Genomic DNA, 20,090 nt, shown 5'->3' with positions numbered 1-20,090 from the left:
TCATCCTGAATGATACCGTCATTATGTGTGTAATGAGTGGAATAATAGCGCTATCTCTGCCCCGTGGCTGACAATGCTGACCCATTGTATTATAGCGGTGATATATCAGCATCACATTCATCCTCAGACGTTACTTACACGGGTTGTTTCTGCACCTGAGACAATAAATATTGGTGCCACCACCCCCTTGGAAACCAGTTTTACAAGCTAGAGCTATAGACCAACATTTATGATAACGGTTAATCAGAAAATCTAAACGCAAGAAGAGATTGATAATGTCAGCTGCCAGAGGGGGGAGGAGATAGATTTCATCTAGAGCTATCCACAGCAGCATAGATATACAGCAGTACCAATGAGCACACGGTGAAAGTGTAATTTATGCAGGAATGCAACAAATTACTTTAAACCAGCTACTATATTGTCAATTGCCAGAAGTGGAAGGAAACAGATTACTTCCAAAGATGTCCCCAGGAACATATATTAGCAACACCAAGGAGCGCAAATGGATGCAACAATGTTTCATGCAAAAAATGCTGGAAATTGGTTTAAAACACCGACTCTATTACCAGTTGCCAGAAGTGTAAGGAGACTGATTCCATCCAATTTCATAAACTACTCAAGATAAAAATAGTGTATTGTCAGCTGCCAGCGTTGGAAGTAGACTAATTTCATCCAGAGCTGCTCCCAGTACCACAAAAAAGGCAGCAACACCAAGAAGCACATGTGCAAGCCAAACTTACAACAGAGGTATATTGTGTCCAAGAAATGCTGCTGAAAATTGTTTTAAAACAGCTACAATTGTTAATAGACAAATGCCAGAGGTGGAAGGAGACTAATTACATCCAGAGAAGTTCCCAGCAAAATACATTAGCAGCACCAAGATCATATAAAAGCAAAAATGGATAAAATGGCATTTTTTATATAAGAAATGCTAAACATTACTTGTAAGGAACACTGTATTGAAAGCTGCCAGTAGTGGAAGGAGACTGATTTCATCCAGAATTGTCTGTAGTATCACAGAGTAGCAGCTGCATAAAAAAAAAGAAAATAATATATTTTGTGCAAGAAATGCTGTAAATTACTATCAAATAAAAACCACTGAAATATCAGCTGCCAGAGGTGGAAGAAGACTGATTTAATCCAGAGCCATCCCAAGTAGCACATATGAAAAAAGTAAAAAATAAGATGAAAAAGGGTTTATTTTATGCAAGATATTCTACATATTACTTTAAACCAGCAATTATATTGTCAGCTACTGGAGGCAGAAGGAGACTGATTTTTGTACAAAAGATAGAAAAAGTGTCGATTCAGCTCACCACTCCTGTGTCTACCCTGGAAGTCTCCTGGGATACTTATCTGTAACAGTCTGTGGTCTGGGTGTGGAGCTCGGAGTATCTACTGGTTTGGTTTCCTTGTCAATCGTTCCAAAGGGAATGTCACCTATGTTGGCATATACACTTATTGGACAGTGCAGCCGCCTTCTCAATGCTCAGGGCAATGATGGCGGGATACAATTAAAGCATAGAAGTTGGAGATTTTGGACAAAACCTATTTGCTTTGTAGTTCCCCCGCAGTCAGGCTGCTTTCACCAGGGATCGGGTCATTTATGGGCTTCTCTCTAGCTCTAGAGCATGATGCAGTGTTGGAGCGGCTACACTAGCGCCAGTCTGGATTTTACAATGTTACACCTCCATTTCCTAGCGCTGCAGCCTCACTGACCGCACTGTGCACCGAGCCATGGAGCAAAGGGATAATGTATGAAGTGGCAGTGCAAGAGTTAAACCAGCAGCCTGCAGCTCTGTCCTCCAACATGAGGGAGTACAACTCTCAGAAGCTTCTCAGGACAGCTTCATATCGGACTGAGGGCTCTCCAAGAGGTTCTGCTGCAGCTCACAATACTCACCCCGGCTGCTGCAGAACCTCTCCCCACTGCCTGACAGGACTGCTGTCCTGACCTGCTGCAGAACTTCTTCTAGAAGAGGCTCTGGCTGAACCATTGACCTGAAGCTCCAGCAGGCCCTGCAGCAGCTGAGGATCTCTTCATTCCAGGATGGAGTAGGCCAGAGGCTCTACATCAGTTCTGACTGCAGGACACCTGAGCTCAGTAAACCCTGGGGTTCAGATTCCAAATATCCCATCCGCTTATGAGGCAGATCCTGTTTTCGTACAAAGCGTTGGTCAGAGAGAACAATGCATGGGTGATTTCCATCTCAGACCAGTGTCACATCTCCGCTGCTGCAGAACCTCTTGGTAAATTAGGCAGATTTCTGTCAGTCACTGATAAACTGAATCTCCCAATGCTTTTCTTAGAAAGGTATAGGGTAAGATGTTCTGCAGCAGATGAAATGATGCATCTTAGAATGTTTAACACTGCTCAGCTGCTGCAGAACCTCTTCCAAGTGGTGGAAGGAGTTGCTAGCTAGGCATACGGCTGTTTGTACACAGCTCAGCTGCTGCAGAACCTCTTCTAGTAGTGGAGAACGAAGCTAACTATGCATAAGATTTCTTTGCACCCTGCCTCAACTGCTGCAGAACATCCCAATACGCAGGTCGGCTGCTGCAGAACCTCTTGTAGTAGTGAAAGAATAAGCCAAACATAAGACTCATTTTACTCTCCGCCTGAACTACAGTATAACCTTGCTGTGACACAAAGGTCAGCTGCTGCAGAACCTCTTCCGGTAGAGGACTAGTTAGCCGGTGATGTGTGTTCTCTAGAAAGGCTCTTTTTGCTTATCGCTTTTGCTGCTGCAGAACCTCTTTTCACAGACACACTCTCTGAGCCAGTGGATTGACAGGCGGCTCCCCAGTTTCTTCCCAAAGAGGATTAGAATTGATTTGCCATGGCACAGCTGCTGCAGATCCTCTTTGACCCATGAGTCACTGTGACTGTGTGTCGCATCCTCTGCCCTCTCCAGTCTGGGCCGGCACAGGAGGGGTTACTCGCAGGCAGCAGCCCGGGCGGGGGGGGGGGGGCGCCTTCCTCCCCGCAGACACAAGCAGGGACAGGAGCACATTCCTATGCACTCCGGGGGCGTGGCCTGACTCCTGACCACGCCCCCGACTCGGGGCAGCGCTGCAGCCCGGCGGAGGCGGCCGTCACTCAGAGATGCTGCGCTGTGTGCTGCAGAGAGCCGGCAACCTGCCCGCCAGAGGGGGGCGCTGCGACCCGGTGACCAGCCTGAGCTTCCGAGGTGAGGACCCCCGGGGCAGCAACGGAGGGGCCGAGGGTCGCGAGGTGTCCTGGCATTGTAGGGGACCGCGGGGCTCAGAGGGTTAATCCGGGGGTGCAGCACTGAGCGGAGCGCTCTGCCTGATCCCTCAGGGGGCGGAGGAGGCTGCTCGTCTCCAGAGCGACCGACCACCCCGGAGAGCTCAGCCCTGCTACACCTGACAGGACCCGACACAGCCAGTGTGAGCGCCGACCCCAGTGATGGAGAGACCCCCGAGACAGGTGTGCAGCGAGAGGAGGAGAGAGAGAGAGAGACAGAGAGAGGAGATCAGAGAGAGAAAGAGAGGAGATCAGAGAGAGGAGAGACAGAGAAGAGAGGACATCAGAGAGAGAGGAGACAGAGAGAGAGAGACAGAGAGAGAGACAGAGAGAGGAGGTCAGAGAGAGAAAGAGAGAGGAGATCAGAGAGAGAGGAGACAGAGAGAGAGAGAGAGAGAGAGAGGAGATCAGAGAGACAGAGAGAGAGAGAGAGGAGATCAGAGAGACAGAGAGAGGAGATCAGAGAGAGAGGAGACAGAGAGAGAGAGAGAGGAGGTCAGAGAGAGCAGAGAGAGAGATCAGAGAGAGAGGAGACAGAGAGAGAGAGAGAGGAGGTCAGAGAGAGCAGAGAGAGAGATCAGAGAGAGAGAGAGAGAGAGGAGATCAGAGAGACAGAGAGAGGAGATCAGAGAGAGAGACAGAGAGAGAGACAGAGAAGAGAGGAGATCAGAGAGAGAGAGAGCAGAGAGAGAGAGAGACAGAGAGAGAGCGGAGACCAGAGAGAGAGAGAGCGAGCAGAGAGAGAGAGAGGAGATCAGAGAGAGAGATCAGAGAGAGAGACAGAGAGAGAGAGAGAGGAGATCAGAGAGAGAGAGATAGAGAGAGGAGGTCAGAGAGAGAAAGAGAGAGGAGATCAGAGAGACAGAGAGAGATCAGAGAGAGAGACAGAGAAGAGAGGAGATCAGAGAGAGAGAGCAGAGAGAGAGAGAGAGCGGAGACCAGAGAGAGAGCAGAGAGAGAGAGAGATCAGAGAGAGAGAGAGGAGATCAGAGAGAGAGATACAGAGAGAGAGAGACAGAGAGAGAGAGGAGATCAGAGAGAGAGAGACAGAGAGAGGAGATCAGAGAGAGAGATCAGAGAGAGAGATACAGAGAGAGAGACAGAGAGAGAGAGAGAGAGAGAGGAGATCAGAGAGAGATCAGAGAGAGAGATACAGAGAGAGAGAGACAGAGAGAGAGAGACAGAGAGAGAGAGACAGAGAGAGGAGATCAGAGAGAGAGAGACAGAGAGAGAGAGAGACAGAGAGAGGAGATCAGAGAGAGAGATCAGAGAGAGAGAGAGCAGAGAGAGAAAGAGAGAGAGAAAGAGAGAGAGAAAGAGAGAGAGACAGAGAGATGATAGATACAGAGAGAGAGGAGGAGAGAGAGAGACAGAGAGAGAGACAGAGAGATGATAGATACAGAGAGAGAGATCAGAGATAATAGATAGATAGAGTTAGATAATAGATAATTAGATAATATATAGATAGACAATAGATAGATAATAGATAGATAGTACATGTAGCAAATTGGTATAGATATATAAACTTAAAACTTAGCTTTTATTCACAAATTAAAAATTGTAAAGTGCCAGAATAGTGGCAATAAGAAGAGCATCCTGTGCTGAGACGCCTTATATTGTCAAAGTATGGACAGAATAATTTTCCTTTTGTGTCTGGATACAGCTGAGTATTAATGTATCCTGATGTATTAGAGACATAGCGCGACATTGAACACCATAAACTCCCCTGATGAGTCCTGAATAGATGAAACGCGTTGGGAGATACGGTGTGGGATCCCATCCAGATGAATGCAGGCAGGAGAGCATGCTGAGACTGGGGCCCCTGTCAGGAGCGCATGCACAGGCATCGGTGTATAGGACTAGTACACCTGAGATGAGTATAATGCCATGGGAGCACTGATTATACAGTAATATTGTGCAGTAGAATGTATCCTAATTTACTGGACTCCATGGGTGCTAGGTATGGTTCATTTTGACCTGTGAAAAAATGCTTGCTTAGCATGAATATTTTGATGCGGAGTAATGGATTCTCCGTTTATGATTCGCCTTGTCTTGAAGAGTAATGATAATATTTGAAGTGGAAATCGGAACAATAATGTTTGAGTTCCCAAAGAGGACATTGTGATAATTCTGATAAGTGTCGCTACATATGCCGATAGAGTGTTTGGCTGGCATACCTGTAATACGTCAGGATACATTAATACTCAGCTGTATCCAGACGCAAAAGGAAAATTATTCTGTCCATATTTTGACAATATAAGGCGTCTCAGCACAGGATGCTCTTCTTATTGGCACGATTCTGGCATTTTACAATTTTTAATTTGTGAATAAAAGCTGTTTTAAGTTTATATATCTATACCAATCTGCTACATGTACTTTTGATCAGTATTGGTAAAATAGACCCCTGCTTTTTCGTAGATAATAGATAGATAGATAATAGATAGATAATAGATAGATAAATAGATAATAGATGAATGATAGATAGATGATAGATAGATAGATAATAGATAGATAGATTATAGATAGATTATAGATAGCTGATAGATAGATAATAGGTAGATGGATGATAGATAGTTAGATGATGGATGATAGATAGATAGATGATAGATAGATAGATTATAGATAGATAATAGATAGATGGATGATAGATAGATAGATGATGGATGATAGATAGATAGATGATAGATAGATAGATTATAGATAGATTATAGATAGCTGATAGATAGATAATAGGTAGATGGATGATAGATAGTTAGATGATAGATAGATAGATGATAGATAAATAGATAATATATTAATAGATAATAGATAGATAGATTGATAGATAATAGGTAGTAGATAGTAGAAGGCTTGAGGACTCTGTTGTGGAGCGGACACATCGGCTGATACAGACTCCTCACCTTTTGCACATTTCTATTGGATGCTGCTGGTTTTTCTCTTTTTCTATGATTGCGCCCTGTGTGTAGATCTTTGCCCCCGTTACTCTTGTCCTCGGTGCAGCTTCATTATATATTTATTAGGTAAATAATGGTCAGATATAAGACAGGCAGATCATAGATAGAATGCATAGTATAATAATTACACATGCAGCTGTCTGGCTGTCACTCACTGTCCCTGTCTGGCTGTCACTGGCTGGCCCTGTCTGGCTGTCACTGTCTGGCTGTCACTGTCACTGTCTGTGTCACTGTCTGTCCCTGTCTGGCTGTCACTCACTGTCACTGTCTGGCTGTCACTGGCTGTCCCTGTCTGGCTGTCACTGGCTGTCCCTGTCTGGCTGTCACTCACTGTCACTGTCTGGCTGTCGCTGGCTGTCCCTATCTGGCTGTCACTCACTGTCACTGTCTGTGTCACTGGCTGTCCCTCTCTGGCTGTCACTCACTGTCACTGTCTGTGTCACTGGCTGTCCCTCTCTGGCTGTCACTCACTGTCACTGTCTGTGTCACTGGCTGTCCCTGTCTGGATGTCACTCACTGTCACTGTCTGGCTGTCACTGGCTGCCCCTGTCTGGCTGTCACTCACTGTCACTGTCTGGCTGTCACTGGCTGTCCCTATCTGGCTGTCACTCACTGTCACTGGCTGTCCCTGTCTGGCTGTCACTGGCTGTCCCTGTCTGGCTGTCACTGGCTGTCCCTGTCTGGCTGTCAGTCATTTTCCTGCATGTTGGTGCTGTCACTTCCTGTCCGTCTGATGCTCCCGGGTGGAGCACACAGCGCTCATGTATCCCCGGCGGTCGCTCTATACTGTACGCTGTGGGTGCAGGATCCTGGTGACATTTCGGCTTCTGCTCTCTGTTATCATCCAGACCTATCTGCAGATACTTCTTGACTCGCTTTTCTGGGCACAGATGGCAAAAGGCCAGACAATAATGGTGGCCGATGCCTGGTGGTGACTTGGTGAAATATTTGATACCTGCTGACCCGGATCCCCCTGTAACGCTGGCCCTGTACGTGGAGCAGCTTTATATACAGGGCTCGTCCGGAGTTTACTATTCTGGTAGCAAGATATGGAGAGAATAGGACGGCCATTCACATCAGAGCCAAGTACTACAGTTCTGCAGCCACTAAGCCATCCTCGGATGTCTTGTTGCCTGTGGGCCTTAACTCACTACTGTACCCTCTACTGTACATGCTTTTGTACACACTCCTTCACCTGTTACTGTACCTGCTACTACACTATTGCACCCGCTACTGTACCCACTGCTGTACCCACTACTGTACCTGTTATTCACCTGTTACTGTACCTGCTACTACACTATTGCACCCGCTACTGTACCCACTGCTGTACCCACTACTGTACCTGTTATTCATCTGTTACTGTACCTGCTACTACACTATTGCACCCGCTACTGTACCCACTACTGTACACACTACTTCATTCATTACTATACCTGCTACTTTACTAACTATTGCACTGGTACTGTACTTACCATTGTACACACTCCACCCATTACTGTACTGCTACTATACTAACTATTGCACCCACTACTGTACCTACTGTTGTACACACTACTTCACTCATTACTGTACCAGCTACTTTACTAACTACTGCACCCACTACTGTACCTATTACTGTACCCACTACTGTACCTACTACTGCACCCACTACTATACCTACTACTATACCTACTACTGCACCCACTACTGCACCCACTCCTGTACCTACTACACCTACTACTGTACCCACTACTGTACCTACTGTTGTACACACTACTTCACTCATTACTGTACCAGCTACTTTACTAACTACTGCACCCACTACTGTACCTATTACTGTACCCACTACTGTACCTACTACTGCACCCACTACTATACCTACTACTGTACCCACTACTGTACGTACTATTGCACCCACTACTATACCTACTACTATACCTACTACTGCACCCACTACTGCACCCACTACTATACCTACTACTATACCTACTACTGCACCCACTACTGCACCCACTACTATACCTACTACTGCACCCACTACTGCACCCACTACTATACCTACTACACCTACTACTGTACCCACTACTGTACCTACTATTGCACCCACTACTATACCTACTATATACCTACTACTGCACCCACTACTATACCTACTACACCTACTACTGTACCCACTACTGTACCTACTATTGCACCCACTACTATACCTACTACTATACCTACTACTATACCTACTACTGCACCCACTACTATACCTACTACTATACCTACTACTGCACCCACTACTATACCTACTACTATATCTACTATTGCACCCACTACTGCACCCACTACTATATCTACTACTGCACCCACTACTGTACCTACTACTGCACCCACTACAGTCATGGCCAAAAGTTTAGAGAATGACACAAATATTAATTTTTACAAAGTCTACTGCTTCATTTTTTCTAATGGCAATTTGCATATACTCCAGAATGTTATAAAGAGTGATCAGCTTAACAGCAATTACTTGCAAAGTCAATATTTGCCTAGAAAATTAACTTTATCCCCCAAAACACATTTCAACATCATTGCAGCCCTGCCTTAAAAGGACCAGCTAACATCGTTTCAGTGATTGCTCCATTAACACAGGTGTGGATGTTGATGAGGACAGGGCTGGAGATCAATCTGTCATGATTAAGTAAGAATGACACCACTGGACACTTTAAAAGGAGGCTGGTGCTTGGCATCATTGTTTCTCTTCTGTTAACCATGGTTATCTCTAAAGAAACATGTGCAGTCATCATTGCACTGCACAAAAATGGCCTAACAGGGAAGAGTATCGCAGCTAGAAAGATTGCACCTCAGTCAACAATCTATCGCATCATCAAGAACTTCAAGGAGAGAGGTTCCCTTGTTGCCAAAAAGGCTCCAGGGCGCCCAAGAAAGACCAGCAAGCGCCAGGACCGTCTCTTAAAAGTGTTTCAGCTGCGGGATCGGGCTACCAGCAGTGCAGAGCTTGCTCAGGAATGGCAGCAGGCAGGTGTGAGTGCATCTGCACGCACTGTGAGGCAGAGACTCTTGGAGCAAGGCCTGGTCTCAAGGAGGGCAGCAAAGAAGCCACTTCTCTCCAGGAAAAACATCATGGACAGACTGATATTCTGCAAGAGGTACAGGGAGTGGACTGCTGAGGAATGGGGTAAAGTCATTTTCTCTGATGAGTCCCCTTTTCGATTGTTTGGGACATCTGGAAAACGGCTTATTCGGAGAAGACCAGGTGAGCGCTACCACCAGTCTTGTCTCATGCCAACTGTCAAGCATCCTGAAACCATTCATGTGTGGGGTGGCTTCTCAGCCAAGGGAATGGGCTCTCTCTCAGTCTTGCCTAAAAATACAGCCATGAATAAAGAATGGTACCAGAATGTCCTCCAAGAGCAACTTCTCCCAACCGTCCAAGAGCAGTTTGGCGATCAACAATGCCTTTTTCAACATGATGGAGCACCTTGCCATAAAGCAAAGGTGATAACTAAATGGCTCAAGGAACAAAACATAGAGATTTTGGGACCATGACCTGGAAACTCCCCAGATCTTAATCCCATTGAAAACTTGTGGTCAATCATCAAGAGACGGGTGGACAAACAAAAACCTTCAAATTCAGACAAAATAAAAGCATTGATTTTGCAAGAATGGACTACGATCAGTCAGGATTTGATCCAGAAGTTGATTGAGAGCATGCCAGGGAGAATTGCTGAGGTCCTGAAGAAGAAGGGTCAACACTGCAAATATTGACTTGCTGCATTAACTCATTCTAACTGTCAATATAACCTTTTGCTACTCATAATATGATTGCAATTATATTTCTGTATGTAATAAAAACATCTGACAAACACACATAAAAACCAGAGGCCAGCAGATCATGTGAAAATATAATATGTGTCATTCTCAAAACTTTTGGCCATGACTGTACTATACCTACTACCATATCTACTACTGTACCTACTACTGCACCCACTACTATACCTACTACTATATCTACTACTGCACCCACTACTGCACCCACTCCTGTACCTACTACTGCACCCACTACTGTACCCACTACTATACCTACTACTGCACCCACTACTATACCTACTACTATATCTACTACTGCACCCACTACTATACCTACTACTATACCTACTACTGCATCCACTACTGTACCCACTACTGTACCTACTAGAGTACCCACTACTGTACCCACTACTGTACCTACTACTGCACCCACTACTGTACCCACTACTGTACCCACTACTGTACCTACTACTATATCTACTACTGCACCCACTACTGCACCCACTACTGTACCCACTACTATACCTACTACTATACCTACTACTGCACCCACTACTATACCTACTACTATATCTACTACTGTACACACTATACCTACTACTATATCTACTACTGTACCCACTACTATACCTACTACTATATCTACTACTGTACCCACTACTATACCTACTACTATATCTACTACTGCACCCACTACTATACCCACTACTATACCTACTACTATATCTACTACTGTACCCACTACTATACCTACTACTATACCTACTACTGCACCCACTACTATACCTACTACTATATCTACTACTGTACCCACTACTATACCTACTACTATATCTACTACTGTACCCACTACTATACCTACTACTATATCTACTACTGCACCCACTACTGCACCCACTACTGTACCCACTACTATACCTACTACTATACCTACTACTGCACCCACTACTATACCTACTACTATATCTACTACTGTACCCACTACTATACCTACTACTATATCTACTACTGTACCCACTACTATACCTACTACTATATCTACTACTGCACCCACTACTGCACCCACTATTGTACCCACTACTATACCTACTACTGCACCCACTACTATACCTACTACTATATCTACTACTGCACCCACTACTATACCTACTACTATACCTACTACTGCACCCACTACTATACCTACTACTATATCTATTACTGCACCCACTACTATACCTACTACTATACTACTGCACCCACTACTGCACCCACTACTGTACCCACTACTATACCTACTACTATATCTACTACTGCACCCACTACTATACCTACTACTATACCTACTACTGCACCCACTACTATACCCACTACTATACCTACTACTATACTACTGTACCCACTACTATACCTACTACTATACCTACTACTGTACCCACTACTATACCTACTACTATACCTACTACTGCACCCACTACTATACCTACTACTATACCTACTACTGCACCCACTACTATACCTACTACTATATCTACTACTGCACCCACTACTGTACGCACTACTGCAGCCACTACTATACCTACTACTATATCTACTACTGCACCCACTACTATACCTACTACTATACCTACTACTGCACCCACTACTATACCTACTACTGTACCTACTACTGTACCCACTACTGTACCCACTACTATACCTACTACTGCACCCACTACTGTACCCACTACTATACCTACTACTATACCTACTACTGCACCCACCTCTGCACCCACTATTGTACACACTAACACATTAATGTTCCCACTGTTGTACCCACTATTTGACAAACTACTTCACCCGCTTCCATACCTACTATCGTACCTACTACTACAGCTGTTCACTATACCTTCCACTCTCTTTTTTTCAGCATATTGCATGATCTGTCCTTTTTTTCCTTTGGATGTGCACTCCTCCCATTTTGCACAGGTGATTTTAACTAGCTGGATACTGCAAAGTAAGAAGTGTAGCCCATTTCTGCTCTCACTGAAGCTCTTGATGGAGGTGAGTTTCACTGCTCCTCACACTTGGTGTGGTGCTGTGACGCGGCCATTGGTGCTGTGGTTCTATGCTGGTTGGGCGGCGCAGTCTGGAGTCATGGGGACTCTATATTGCAGCATGGGTGCTGTGAAACACCAGGCCGTTTGCCCTGCCACTGCATTGCCGCCGCTGTGGTGGTGGTCGGCGCATGGCTCCGCTCTGTGGGGGCGATGGGGACTCATAGAATCATAGAATCGTAGAGTTGGAAGGGACCTCCTGGGCCATCTGGTCCAACCCCCTGCTCAAAGCAGGATTCGCTAAATCATCCCAGTCAGATGTCTGTCCAGCCTCTGTTTGAAGACTTCCATTGAAGGAGAACTCACCACTTCTCGTGGCAGCCTGTTCCACTCATTGATCACTCTAACTGTCAAAAAGTTTTTTCTAATATCTAATCTGTGTCTCCTCCCATTCAGTTTCATCCCATTGCTTCTAGTCTTTCCTTGTGCAAATGAGAATAAAGTTGATCCTTCTACAATGTGACCGCCCTTTAGATATTTGTAGACAGCTATTAAGTCTCCTCTCAGTCTTCTCTTTTGCAAACTAAACATTCCCAAATCCTGCAACCTTTCCTCATAACACAAACAAAAAGCACAGAATGACAAATGTGCAAAAATACCTTGCAATAAGATATATAACAGTAGTCAGCAAATGCTGATAAAAGGTAATAACAAACACAGGGTATTTAGTCTATACGTTTTTTTGCAAAAAAAATGTATACCAAGCTGCCTCACCAACGTCAAGGTAACCCGTATTGAAGCAGTCCCTATCTAATGTATTTAATACCTGAACATATGAACTGTGTCTAAATGAGCAGGATTAAGATAGGCGCTTTCTGGTATGGGCACGTGATGCAAGACAGCTCCTTATGTGCATGTCACACAAGAGAGGTGGGGTCTCTCAAATCATGCATAAGCATGAAAAAAACTGGATTAAAAACACACATGTGACATGCACAATGTGAACAAGTCTGTTGGACCATGTTCACTCCACCCTGACTGAAACACAAACAAAAAGCACAGAATGACAAATGTGCAAAAATACCTTGCAATAAGATATATAACAGTAGTCAGCAAATGCTGATAAAAGGTAATAACAAACACAGGGTATTTAGTCTATACGTTTTTTTGCAAAAAAATGTATACCAAGCTGCCTCACCAACGTATGCTTCTGTTAATACATCCTAGAATTGCATTTGCCTTTTTTGCTGCTGCATCACACTGTTGACTCATATTCAGTCTGTGATCTATTAGTATACCCAAATCTTTTTCACATGTGCTCCTTTCATTTGGTGTTTGTGCTGTGAGGCGGTCATTGTTGCTGTGGTTTTGTGCTGGTGGGGCGGCGCGGTCTGAAGATACCGGGCCGTCTGCCCTGCCTGTGCATTGCCACTGTGGCGGTGGTCGGCGCGTGGCTCCGCTCCGTTAAGGCAATAGGACCCACTACGAGGTTTGCCGTGACGTGGCAGTGGACTTCATACAGTCTGATCAGAATGTTAAACTAAGAACCTCATGTTCAGTTATATATATATTTTTGCCTAGTGGCATTAGATCAATGTATGATTTTTGGAGGTTCTGTCCTCTCCTTTTTTTTTAGCATATTACTATACCTTGCACTTTACTCACTAGTTTACCTATTATTGTATCTACTACTGTACTGACTCCTGCACCCGCTGCTGTACCTGCTGCTTTACTGACTCCTGCTCCCACTGCTGTACCTGCTGCTTTGCTGACTCCTGCACCCGCCGCTGTACCTGCTGCTTTACTGACTCCTGCACCCGCTGCTGTACCTGCTGCTTTACTGACTCCTGCACCCGCTGCTGTATCTACTACTGTACTGACTCCTGCACCCGCTGCTGTATCTACTACTGTACTGACTCCTGCTCCAGCTGCTGTACCTGCTGCTTTACTGACTCCTGCACCCGCTGCTGTACCTGCTGCTTTACCGACTCCTGCACCCGCTGCTGTACCTGCTGCTTTACTGACTCCTGCACCCGCTGCTGTATCTACTACTGTACTGACTCCTGCACCCGCTGCTGTACCTGCTGCTTTGCTGACTCCTGCACCCGCCGCTGTACCTGCTGCTTTGCTGACTCCTGCATCCGCCGCTGTACCTGCTGCTTTACTGACTCCTGCACCCGCTGCTGTACCTGCTGCTTTACTGACTCCTGCACCCGCTGCTGTACCTGCTGCTTTACTGACTCCTGCACCCGCTGCTGTATCTACTACTGTACTGACTCCTGCACCCGCTGCTGTACCTGCTGCTTTGCTGACTCCTGCGCCCGCCGCTGTACCTGCTGCTTTGCTGACTCCTGCACCTGCCGCTGTACCTGCTGCTTTGCTGACTCCTGCGCCCGCCGCTGTACCTGCTGCTTTTCTGACTCCTGCGCCCGCCGCTGTACCTGCTGCTTTTCTGACTCCTGCGCCCGCCGCTGTACCTGCTGCTTTGCTGACTCCTGCGCCCGCCGCTGTACCTGCTGCTTTTCTGACTCCTGCGCCCGCCGCTGTACCTGCTGCTTTCCTGACTCCTGCACCCGCCGCTGTACCTGCTGCTTTGCTGACTCCTGCACCCGCCGCTGTACCTGCTGCTTTGCTGACTCCTGCACCCGCCGCTGTACCTGCTGCTTTGCTGACTCCTGCACCCGCCGCTGTACCTGCTGCTTTGCTGACTCCTGCACCCGCCGCTATACCTGCTGCTTTGCTGACTCCTGCGCCCGCCGCTGTACCTGCTGCTTTCCTGACTCCTGCGCCCGCCTCTGTACCTGCTGCTTTACTGACTCCTGCACCCGCCGCTGTACCTGCTGCTTTACTGACTCCTGCACCCGCCGCTGTACCTGCTGCTTTGCTGACTCCTGCACCCGCTGCTGTACCTGCTGCTTTGCTGACTCCTGCACCCGCCGCTGTACCTGCTGCTTTGCTGACTCTTGTGCCCGCCGCTGTACCTGCTGCTTTGCTGACTCCTGCACCCGCCGCTGTACCTGCTGCTTTGCTGACTCTTGTGCCCGCCGCTGTACCTGCTGCTTTGCTGACTCCTGCACCCGCCGCTGTACCTGCTGCTTTGCTGACTCCTGCGCCCGCCGCTGTACCTGCTGCTTTACTGACTCCTGCGCCCGCCGCTGTACCTGCTGCTTTGCTGACTCCTGCACCCGCCGCTGTACCTGCTGCTTTGCTGACTCCTGCACCCGCTGCTGTACATGCTGCTTTGCTGACTCCTGCACCCGCCGCTGTACCTGCTGCTTTGCTGACTCCTGCACCCGCCGCTGTACCTGCTGCTTTGCTGACTCCTGCACCCGCTGCTGTACATGCTGCTTTGCTGACTCCTGCGCCCGCAGCTGTCATTACCTGAATATATATTATTATTATTATAATGCCATTTATTCCGTGACGCTTTACATGTATATACATAGTACTACTGCCTTGTAGGGAGCATGGGTGACGTCTCCGGCCGCTCCAGCTGTGCGCTCCTGGCCATATATAGATGTGTTAACAATCTCCAGCGCTAATGTGTCCCTGAGACGTGGATTGTGTTCCTGTTAACAGCTCTGCTCCTTCCTCTTCCCCTTCCTCTCTGCCAGGATGGGCACTCAGGAAATATTCACAATGACATGTTTCACTGCAACGTCTTATAACTCGCACACAAGGTAATAAAGTGCAGGAGCTGACCCCATCCCACCCATGAGCCGGCCTACAGGCACACTGTGTGCTGGGACGTGCTGCGCTACTGGACGGACGCTAATAGTTATGGATGTGATGGCAGAAAACTTCTGGCGTCAATCAAGTATCTTCATTCCACAAAAGCGGTTTATTTCAGATCCGTTAACTTCTGTAAGGTCGGGGCCACACTTGCGAGAAATTCACACGAGTCTCGCATCTCAATCCCCGACACTGCCGCCGGCACTCGGGACTGAAGCGTGCGGCTGCATAGAAATACAAGCATAGCAATACATGCAGCTGAGCGCTCCGGACCTAGTGTCGGCGGCAGTGACGGGGCTTGAGATGCGAGACTCGCGCGAATTTCTCGCAAGTACAGAGACTGAAAAAGTGTGCATACCCCCTGACCGTCAGACAGGCAGGGCGGCACGGTGGCTCAGTGGTTAGCACTGCAGCCTTGCAGCGCTGGGGTCCTGGGTACGAATCCCACCAAGGACAACATCTGCAAGGAGTTTGTATGTTCTCCCCGTGTTTGCGTGGGTTTCCTCCGGGTTCTCCGGTTTCCTCCCACATTCCAAAGACATAGTGATAGGGAATCTAGACTGTGAGCCCCATCGGGGACAGCGATGATAATGTGTGCAAACTGTAAAGCGCTGTGGAATTAATGGCGCTATATAGATGAGTAAAATAAATAAATACCCCTTGACTGTCTAACAGGTACTTTACCACGACCTCTATACAGGTGCATCATCCGCAGATCCCCCGTATCACCGCGTCATCCGCAGATCCCCTGTATCAGCGCGCGTCATCTGCAGATCCCCCGTATCAGTGCGTCATCCGCAGATCGCCCATAACAGCGCGTCATCCGCAGATCGCCCATAACAGCGCGTCATCCGCAGATCCCCCATAACAGCGCGCGTCATCCGCAGAGCCCCCGTATCAGCGCGCGTCATCCGCAGAGCCCCCGTATCAGCGCGCGTCATCTGCAGAGCCCCCGTATCAGCGCGCGTCATCCGCAGAGCCCCCGTATCAGCACGCGTCATCCGCAGATCCCCCGTATCAGCGTGTCATCCGCAGAGCCCCCGTATCATCTGCAGAGCCCCTGTATCAGCGCGCGTCATCTGCAGAGCCCCCGTATCAGCGCGCGTCATCCGCAGATCCCCCGTATCAGCGCGCGTCATCCGCAGATCCCCCGTATCAGAGCGCGTCATCCGCAGATCCCCCGTATCAGCGCGCGTCATCCGCAGATCCCCCGTATCAGCGCGCGTCATCTGCAGAGCCCCCGTATCAGCGCGTGTCATCCGCAGAGCCCCCGTATCAGCGCGTCATCCGCAGATCCCCCGTATCAGCGCGCGTCATCCGCAGATCCCCCGTATCAGCGCGTCATCCGCAGAGCCCCCGTATCAGCGCGCGTCATCCGCAGAGCCCCCGTATCAGCGCGCGTCATCCGCAGATCCCCCGTATCAGCGCGCGTCATCCGCAGAGCCCCCGTATCAGCGCGTGTCATCCGCAGAGCCCCCGTATCAGCGTGTCATCTGCAGAGCCCCTGTATCAGCGCGAGTCATCTGCAGAGCCCCTGTATCAGCGTGTCATCCGCAGAGCCCCCGTATCATCTGCAGAGCCCCCGTATCAGCGCGCGTCATCCGCAGAGCCCCCGTATCAGCGCGTGTCATCCGCAGAGCCCCCATATCAGCGTGTCATCCGCAGAGCCCCCGTATCATCTGCAGAGCCCCCGTATCAGCGTGTCATCCGCAGAGCCCCCCTATCAGCGTGTCATCCGCAGAGCCCCCGTATCAGCGTGTCATCCCCAGAGCCCTCGTAACGCCACCTCCCACGCTGCTGGTGACTCGTGTACAGATAGTGACAGATCTACCATTCCGTCTTTCTCTCGCTTTGTTCTCGGTGTCACTTTGTTTCCTTTTCTTTGTTATTTTCTAGGGATTAAGAAGAAAACAAAAGTCATCAAGAACAATCCCAACCCCATCTGGAACGAGGTGAGCAGCGGCCCTCAGCGTCACCTGTATGGCCCAAGATAAAGGGATCAGTCACCAGCATGAAGCAGCGGCGGGTGCTGATATATGGAGGGATCTGTTATTTGTGAGAGCTCCTCTGAGTCTAGTGCGTTCGTGATCCGCGGCCCCCGGCCAATCAGGAGGAGGAGCGTGCATATCCTGAATACATCAGACTCCTCAGGGCCCGTATCTCTGTAATACCAGCGCCGGCCGCTGCGTCCTGCCGGCACAGACCTGAACGTGTCGCTCCGGACAGGTGTTGGTCCACTGTACAGCGTCACACATATTAACCCTTTTTTGCTTTTGCGCTTTCATTCTTTCATACTTTTTTGGCTTTGATGAGGGCTCATTTTTAGCGGGATGAGTAGCATTTTTCATTTTGTCATATAATAATGTGCTGGAAAACGGGATCCAAAAGGGGGAAATGAGAAAGAAAGCAAAATTCCACCATGTTTTCATTTTTCCGTCGATGCAGCTATTTGAAGGCTTGTTTTTCGCTCGATGAGTCGCCATTTTGTTTCTACCATTTTGGAATACTTTTTTTTTTTATTGTATTTTTTTTTTTTCTCAAGATGGAGCGGCGACTGAAAAATTGGAATTTCAGCTTTTTTATTTAATGTTTTTGCGGCGTTTATGTTACGGATGAATTTATTTTACATTTTGATAGTTTTGACTTTTGTGGAAGCAGAGATACAAATGATGAATTGGAGAAGGGCAGGATTGTTCTTCGGTCGCGGCTTTTAGTGGCAGATGGCGGCTGCATAGAAGAGCTGCAGGTACGGCGGATTTCAGCAGAACGTGTATGTAGGAGCAGCACATCGCAGCTACAGGGCCATAATTCCAAAAAGCAAGTTGTCACATAAGTATTGCACTTTTTGGCTACTAGAATCTCTGAAAGATTTCACCGGATCCGTACCGCGCTCTTGGTGCCATTTGGCCCTCTCGGGGGGTGGACCTGTCGCTGGACTGTGTTGCTCCTACGTGGATGGTTGAAGCCACTGGACACGATTACTTTTTCCCTGGTTTTTCATTTCCGCATTCCAATAGACATTTTTAATTTAATGACGATGTGGGTTTTTTTGCGGGACTTCTCTTAGCTGACTTAGGACCACATCAAAGTTCAGCTCAGCTTTGATGTGGTTTGTGGTTATAAATCAGCAAGGAGGAGGTTGGAAAAACACAGATTAAAGACTCACCAACTTCCTTCACCGGCGGATTGTGTAATGAGTGTGCTCTGGATTACGATCCTCATCATCCGCTGCTTGTCCTACAGGGCTTCGAATGGGACCTGAAGGGAGTTCCCCTGGATATTAATGCTGAGCTTCATGCAGCCGTCAAAGACCATGAGACGATGGGAAGGAACCGGTAATGTAAAACCTACGAGAACCTTGTAGAACATGCTCAATGGCTAAATATGTCACCCGCTGGTAAATTATAGGAAGATACGGTACATCCTGTATATACTGAGCAAAAGTTTTAGGCAATTGCCGAAAAAATGCCGCAAAATAAGAAGCTTCCATTCTCATAGTGTTAATTGTATTGTGATAATAGATAAAAATAAACCAAGGGAATGAGCAAAAGAGGAATCTATATCCCATAAATATTTAGTGACCGCCCATCGCCTCCATCACATTCTCTGTACTTCTCGCTTGTGTTCATTTTTTTTTAAGGAATTCAGCAGAAGTTTGTTTCAAACATCCTGGAGACCTGAACCCCAGGCTCAAGAAGATCCTTCTGAATCTTCATATGATCCTAGACAGATTGGATGATGTGAGATCAGGGCTCTGTGAGGACTGGATCCGGACCACCTCCAGGACTCCTCGATGTTAATGACATTGGCTGGATGTTGGGGGTCATTGTCCATCGACAGAATACATTTGGAGCCAATCTGATGCCTCGTGATGGATAAGTATCTGCCTGGACTTCTCAGCATTGAGGACACCATAAATCTTGACCAAATCTCCAACACCACTTGTTGAAATGCAGCCTCAAACTGGCGGGACCCTCCACTGTGCGTCACTGATCCTGAAGACCCTCATTATTGTGCCACTCTCCAGCCCTTCAGGAACAAACTGCTGTTACAGCCAAATAGTCCACATTTTACTCCTCAGTCCAGACCTCCTGCTGCCGTTTTTCTCATTTCTTGGGCTCAAAAGTTATTGGACAAATTAACTTTCCCATAGATAAAACTTCCATTTTTAATACTTTGTAGAGAATCCTTTGCAGCAATGACGGCCTGAAGTCTGGAGCCATGGACGTCACCATCGCTGGTGTCCTCCGGTATGAGGCTATGCAGCAATGATGGCCTGAAATCTGTACCCATGGATGTCACCATCGCTGGTGTCCTCCGGTATGAGGC

General features: G+C 47.6%; 1 protein-coding gene across 1 annotated transcript in view; it reads left to right on the top strand.

Annotated features, from left to right (window-relative positions):
- Positions 1-3,082: 3,082 nt before the first annotated feature.
- Positions 3,083-20,090, top strand: part of DYSF (dysferlin) — a 320,393-nt gene continuing 303,385 nt past the window's right edge. Inside the window, exons 1-3 of the mRNA XM_073555076.1 lie at positions 3,083-3,191; positions 17,658-17,713; positions 19,005-19,096. Of these exons, the coding sequence (XP_073411177.1) occupies positions 3,107-3,191; positions 17,658-17,713; positions 19,005-19,096 (233 nt within the window). The 5' untranslated portion in view covers positions 3,083-3,106. The remainder of the gene's footprint in view (positions 3,192-17,657; positions 17,714-19,004; positions 19,097-20,090) is intronic.

The sequence above is a fragment of the Dendrobates tinctorius genome, unplaced genomic scaffold (assembly GCF_039654945.1).
Source record: "Dendrobates tinctorius isolate UK_male_01 unplaced genomic scaffold, ASM3965494v1 ptg000216l, whole genome shotgun sequence".
NCBI classification, from domain to species: domain Eukaryota; kingdom Metazoa; phylum Chordata; class Amphibia; order Anura; family Dendrobatidae; genus Dendrobates; species Dendrobates tinctorius.
The sequence above is the reverse complement of the archived record's forward strand: the minus strand, read 5'-3'. Positions and strand labels throughout refer to the sequence as shown.